The 7,355-nt window shown below is 35.8% G+C and overlaps 1 protein-coding gene across 1 annotated transcript in view; it reads right to left on the bottom strand.

The window, feature by feature from the left end:
* Positions 1 to 3,815: 3,815 nt before the first annotated feature.
* The window catches only part of LOC132008646 (copine-8-like), a gene marked incomplete at both ends in the record, with an annotated part of 9,886 nt that continues 6,346 nt past the window's right edge, over positions 3,816 to 7,355 (bottom strand). The window contains one exon of the mRNA XM_059387255.1: positions 3,816 to 3,889. Coding sequence (XP_059243238.1) covers positions 3,816 to 3,889 — 74 coding nt within the window. The remainder of the gene's footprint in view (positions 3,890 to 7,355) is intronic.

The raw sequence follows: 7,355 nt of genomic DNA, 5'->3' as shown, positions 1-7,355 counted from the left end.
TAAAATGATAAATGTAAAAAGGTCATCCTAGCTATTATGTGTGAAAATTACATTGATATCGCAGCTTTCTAAAATGTACTGTGCTATCAAACCAAGCTTTGAGATATTGGTAAAATATATTTTTTTAATTTTTAATTTTTTATAAACATATATTTTTATCCCCAGGGGTACAGGTCTATGAATAACCAGGTTTACACACTTCACAGCACTCACCAAAGCACACACCCTCCCCAATTACCATAACCCCACCCCCCTTCTCCCAACCCCCCTCCCCCCAGCAACCCTCAGTTTGTTTTGTGAGATTACGAGTCACTTATGGTTTGTCTCCCTCCCAATCCCATCTTGTTTCATTGATTCTTCTCCTACCCACTTAAGCCCCCATGTTGCACTAATCAAAATACCTGCATAAGGTCAATTAAAGATTAAGTGAAGCAATACTATAGCTCTTAGTCTTCCCAGCATACAAAAGGAGTTAATAAATGACTCAGTTATTATTATTATATGAAGAAGTTGGAAGCCACTTAAGATTTGACACAGTAATGAGAACTCCATCTTCTATCCTCAACTTTCTGCTAAATCTTGGCTACCTTTGGCTTTTGTTATTATTTGCAGCCTTAAGCTTCTGTTTACCCACTTAAAAAATTTGGGTTCCTTTTACAGTGCATTAACCTGCTTTGCTTCAACATATAAGAAATTGGAAGTAATGAAAAGGTAAGAAAGCCTAAATGGATCCTATTTTCTGATAATATTTTAACCAGCAGTATTTACAGCTTCACTTGTGATGGCTTAGATATTTTCTGATGATGGAGATTGACGGTGTTATCCTTCAGGACGGTGGACTCCTGTGACACCACTATTCTAAATATTCAAGAGTATTTCTATTCTTGAAAATAGCTCATTTTAAAAACATTCTAATCGATGGTGGAACCTGGAAAACTGTGATGGCGGAATATTTTTATTTTTATTTCTTTTAGAGTGGGGAGGGGTAGAGGGAAAGAGAGAATCCTAAGCAGGCTCCACACCCAGTGCAGAGTCCAACTTGGGGTTTGGTCTCACCACCCTGAGATCATGACCTAAGCTGAAATCAAGACTTAGATGCTTAACCAACTGAAGCCAGCCTGCGCCCTTTGGTGATAGTCGAATGTTTTTAAAACCTCACTTGAAGTGAGAGAGAATGCTAATTCTCCTTCAACACAATGTACTATGTAAACGGTTACCTTGCTTACTATTGTTAAAAGACCAATCACCATTTAGGAACTTCTCCATGAAATTGGAAAAGGGTCTACCAAATCCCCTTAAATGAATGTAGGCATGTAAGTCAAAATGTCACAGTTATTCCAGAGGCTACTAATTCTCTGGGGACGGCTCAGTGGGTTGGAGCCTCTGCCTTCGGCTTGGGTCATAACCCCAGGGTCTGGGATTGATCCCCGGGGGGCTCTCCCCTCAGCAGGGAGCCTGCTTCTCCTCCAACCCTCTCTCTGCCTGCCTCTCTGCCTACTTGTGATCTCTGTCTGTCAAAGAAATAAAATCTTTAAAAACAAAAAACATTTTAATTTCCTATTCGGTTATCTATAAGATCCAACAACTCTTTCAGTTCAACTTTATGTGGTAGAATCCCTTGAGTATTTAGCTATATCCACAGGTGTCTTCAGGATTTTGGGGGATCCCAGTGTTACTGTACGGTGGGAGACTGGTCTCAAGGACTCTGACTTTCAAGGAGAAGGAACATGTTATATGAATATATACCTTATACTGAATATATACCTTATACCACTTCATGTGGTACTCCTCTGAGACTCACAACATCATGAAAAGAGCAGAGACGAAAGAATTTAAAGTTCAGAAATAATGAAATGAAGGCTCAAAGAGAGAGCAGAGTGACAATATTATAATTTCACAGATCTGGGTCCAATCTCAATATTCTGCCCAATGTAGTTATCTGCTGAGAGACTAAATACTTTCACAATCAAGGACATTTTTATTTTACAAATGCTAATAGACATGACTGTTGCTTGTCACTAACATAATGGATCATTCCTCTTAAAGGAAACTGTAACGATATGGGCAACTTTAATTATCCCTACAGAAGAAAACAGTAACAAGTTTCCTGTAAGCATTATGATGAAGCTATGAGATATGAGGTTGCCTCTACTGCTTCTATAAAAATGCATTACAAGAGCAACACAACACATTCCAAAGAACTTCAAATTCATGCTTCCCTTCCGTAATTTGATTTTTTGGAAACTGTGAGTCAGACATTATGAAGAGCTTTTAGATAAAGTGTAATTACTTAGACCTATAATTATGCTAATAAGGTTAAGGTGAATAATCATGTGTCTAATTATGAAAACAAAACACCATGGTATACTTAAATAAATGACCACATCATCATGTTCCTTTTCTCAGCTGCTTTTAATCTAATCATTCATGTGTGTGTGCTTTTTACTCTACCAAGAACGTAAGGTTAAAAAGTTTAAATCATACTTAATACTTTTAATTTTTTTCTTTTAAAAAACTGTCATACAGATGTTTCTATTTTAAAATTTAATGTTGCTGCCAAAAAGAACAATGCTTTTTAAAATCTTATTATAGTTATTTACAGATTATTTTATATTTCTCCTGCAAAGTATTTTAATCATTTTTTTGTAGTCTTTTACTGAGTTCTGTTTCAAAAATGTATTTTATCTACATGATCTTACTTAATCTCTACAACAAAGCCAGAGCACAGAAATTTAGAAAGCTCATTCAAGTTTTATCATGGTGAATAATTCAGGATTTGAACTAAATTCTGTAGCATTCCGAATTCTGTGGGATTCTCTTAATGACTTTGGATGAATGTATGGGTTGTTATTAAGAAGATAATACTGAAATCTATTGTTTGCTCCTTTAAAACGTTGATAGCATGTGCTGAGACCTTTGCTTCCCCATTTAAAAAGGTGCACTTCACAGCTGCTTTACCCTTGTAAAAACCTTAAAGATATGGAAACTCTAATATGTAGCCAATTAGTTTCATTAACTGCTTGCTTTCAGTGATAAATTTGAACTATACTGATTGCTGATTTTTTCTCTTCTATTCTCTCTAAGAATAGTAGGTTTTAGTTATGTATTTTTCTCGATTTGAACAAGTATAAATCATATACACATACATTGTTATTATTTTATGTTATTACATATAAAATATTGTAAGTATTATATATCATCTCTATATAATTACATTTAAAGTTATATGTAACTTATATTTTTATATAAATTTCTGTATGTATATATCATTTTAAGATCTATTTCTCCACCTTTGTAACCATAATCTAGGAAGAAATATATAAATATCTAGTTTTGGTTTGTTACCACTGAATTTAATTACATTGAAATGTAATCAGTTGTCTTTCTTTTTCAATTTTTATTTATTTTAAAATTTCTTTTCAGTGTTCCAGAATTCACTGTTGTAATCGGGTGTCTTAAAAATATATTTAGTCTTTGTTGAGGGCTAAACAAAGAATAGATAAGCATCATTAAAAAGTCTGCTATGTTTCTAGCTTCTAATTTTACCAAAGACCTCAATGATATTTTCTGGTAATATTAAAGTAGGAAAAGACATATATTAACATTTCTATTTTATATATAGTGCACCTGAGATACAAGAGAGTCACTGGGTACTTATTCTAGGTCCTACTTGCCATGCATCTCATAGACAATCAACTGACTAAATTAAGGAGAACCCGGGGGTCCTGCTTTCAATGTAATTTGTTTATTTTCAAATCAGAGCTGACAGGTTCCTCACAATGAACTAAACAAATAGTTTCCATTAAATTTCTTACCTGTACAATGTCTCTTTCAGCATATTTTCCCCTGGAGGAAACTCTTACATCATCTCCATCCAATTCAACCATCGCTTGAAAATAAAGTAAGACCATTTATCCAGTGCATTTCAACCATGTACTTAAACACCGTAGGCAATAGGAAATCAAGATGTATGAAGTAGCAACGTGTCCTGTGTCAAGGCAGAAAGCTTGTTGATTCCCCATTCTGCCACAAAACTTAACTGAGTGTAAATTTTATAACTGAAGAAAGCTAGCCAAACTCCCATGTGATCCTTTGAAAGACATGAGCCAGTGTGGGTATAGCTCCCCATCCTAGAGGTTCTCAGTTCTGGTTATGTGCTTATGTGACTGACTGGGCAAGTGATGCTAATCCATTAAATTCTCTTTGTCTTCTCATTTAAGAATCTTGGCGCACTAATCACAGAATTTCCAGTAACAATTTGAACTTTATTCTCATTGAAACTACAACAAAGCTATGTATTCATATCACCCAACTTCTACCTTATTAATGGATTTTAAATCAGAGAGGGATTTGCTCTGCCCTACGTTGTTTGGATAAAGTATGACTTCTTGAACTGTGATTTTTTGTGTGTATAGGTTGAGCAATAATTTCAACATTATATAGACTGATATTTGTGAATGCTGTGATACAAATGGACAGCTGGTAATAAAGTAATGTTATGTTGCAGTTAAGAACATTTTCCAGAGTTTATTAAGTTTTCAGTGAGAATTCTCTAAATAATTAATTACATGAGAAATGCTAATTTGTGTTTAAAGTATAATTCTATTACTGATAATTCATTTTGTATGCACATGACATTCACCAGACTCCAGAGGGCCACTTGCAATTATAATGTTTGCCTCTTTACCCTCCAAAAACTACTGCTCAGTCGGAACACAATCCTCACATTTTCATTGGTTTCTTCATTTGGGTTAAAAAAATTGTTTTAAATTTTACTTTTCTACACATATTCATGAGCCAATGTCTGGGTTGAAATAAGTGCTCATAAATGGTAAAGCCAGCAGTCAATAATTTGCTTAGATATACAAGCCATAATCTAATAAATGTGTATATTATCAATAACAAGGAAATTAACTTATTTAAAATACAAAAGATCCACAAATAAGCAAAGGGGAAAAAAGAGAAAGCGACAAAGCAAGAAACAGACTTTTAATGAAAGAGAACCACCTGATGGTTACCAGAAGGGAGATGGGTGGAGGGTGGGGTGAAATGGGTGATGGGGATTAAGGAGTGCACCTGTCCAGATGAGCATCAGGTGTAACAGGCAAGTTCAATCCCTATATGGTACATCTGAAACTAACAGTACACCTTATCTGATCTACCTGGAATTAAGAGGAAGAGGAGGAAGAGGAAGAGGAGGAACAAGAAGGAAGAGGAGGAGGAAGGGAAGAAGAAGAAGAAAATTACAAAAGATCTGTTCTTCCACACTTATTAGGAATGCAAATAAGGAATGTCATTATGATCAAATACTTTCAATAGTTCATTCCTTCCTTTGGTTTTGTTTTGCTTTCAAAATTTTCACATGATTTAGACATAAATATACAGCAACAGTGAAAAGCCAGCAAGTTCTCCTTTCCTGCAGGAAATTCTCCTTCACTCTAACAGAAAACAAAAATTTGTTGATTATCTGGGTCTCACCTTCCACAATCCCCTATGATCTCCATCAGTCTCTGTGAATGTTTCATTCCAATTAAGAAAAATGACAGTTACCCAGGCAATAATGTATCTGGATATGACCCTATAAAATATGGTCCACTTTTCAGCATGTCCTTTGGGTTAAAAAGTTGCAGGGAGCAAGAATCGGAGGCTAAACTTTTGAAACCACGGAAAAAAGACACGATGTGGAAATGGTGGAAGGGTGAAAAAAAACAAACCATTTATAAGAGAGAGAATTGCACTTCTGTCTAGCTGTGGGAGACACCATAAAATTAGAACCTCTTCTCTTTCTCACCTTCTACTAACTCAGATCAATGCAGGTAACCTGATGCTGCTTTGATTTTTTGCCTTTTATGGATAAAGAAATTCTGCCTTGAGAAACCTTTCTTCTCAATGAAAGTGCTTTACGGAGGAGTGACAAATCACTGGGGAAAAATTACACAGAAAGTTTTAAGTTGTTCTTATTAAAATACAGTAACAAGACATCTGAATACTCACTAATCTGTTTATTCCAAATTCCTCTACCTTCAAAGAACGGATGACAAGTCTGCCTTTCTTGCCCAGGCATACAATGTCTTTCTTGTTAAAAGTGTGCAGATGTTGGATTTAGGTGGTTAACTGATAAAATATGCAAGTTTTATCTCAGTCTTTCCTTATGTCGGTTTCTGTGTGTGATATATAAACTTCCTCTATGGTAGATTTGGAAGTACCAAGAGAAAGGCTCTTCTTGACAGAACAGCACAATCTGAATTTAAGTAACAGATCTTCTACATGAAACATGAGTATTCTGTCCTTTTCTTATTAGCAATGGAGAGAAGAGAGGTATTTTGAGAGGAGAGAGAGAAAAATAGAGAAGCATCTATGTTTCCTCGTGGAACAGTCTACTTTTCTAATACTGTTGTGGAAGAGTTTCCATTCTATTAAAAACTTTAGTCATGGTGAAAACTGAAGGCAGCTGTCGCAGGACCCTAATTCCTTGTCCCCATGTTTGCCAGAGGGAAGTGTCACTCTAATTCTCAGGAAGGGATTCTACTGGGAAGGCAACTTCCCTCTTTGTCTACAATCTTCACTCTCTTTTCCATGTGGAAAAATGACTCATTGATGGGAATACTAAAATGAGAAGGAACTGACTTTGAAATCCCTCTCATTAGGAGCAGCTGATCCTCAGTTTGAACGGAATATTACTCAGCCATCAGAAAGCATGAACACCTAACTTTTGCATCACCACGGATAGGACTGGAGGAGATTATGCTAGTGAAATAAGTCGAGCAGAGAGAGTCAATTACCATACGGTTTCACTTATTTGTGGAACATAAGGAATAGCATGGAGGACATTAGGAGAAGAAAGGGAAAAATGAAGGAGGAGGGAAACCATAGTAGGACATGAACCATGAGAGACTATGGACTCTGGGAAACAAACTGAGGGTTTTAGAGGGGAGGGGGTAAGAGGATGGGTAAGCCTGGGGATTGGTACTGAGGAGGACATGTGTTGCATGGAGCACTGGGTGTTATATGCAAACAATGAACCATGGAACGCTACATCAAAAACAAACGATGTACTGTATGGTTTCTCACATAACAATAATAAATAAATTAATTAATTTAAAAAAATAAATAAATTATCTACCCATAGGAAAAAAAGATGAATGTTAATTTCTCCCTGTGCCATGATTAATAGCCCAGGCTCTGCCCTTGTAGGGAAGAGGCCTGGCGATAAAGCTGATCTCATTCAACTTTGGCAGAGAAATAGTGACAAGTTTGATTCTGTGCAGAGGTTAACTCAAACTCTCAAACACTGCATTGTTAGTAATAACAAGCTTACTGTGGTCTTTGAGTGATTCTTACATATTTTTTTTTTT

The sequence above is a fragment of the Mustela nigripes genome, unplaced genomic scaffold (genome assembly GCF_022355385.1).
Source record: "Mustela nigripes isolate SB6536 unplaced genomic scaffold, MUSNIG.SB6536 HiC_scaffold_581, whole genome shotgun sequence".
In the NCBI taxonomy this organism is placed as follows: domain Eukaryota; kingdom Metazoa; phylum Chordata; class Mammalia; order Carnivora; family Mustelidae; genus Mustela; species Mustela nigripes.
The sequence above is the reverse complement of the archived record's forward strand: the minus strand, read 5'-3'. Positions and strand labels throughout refer to the sequence as shown.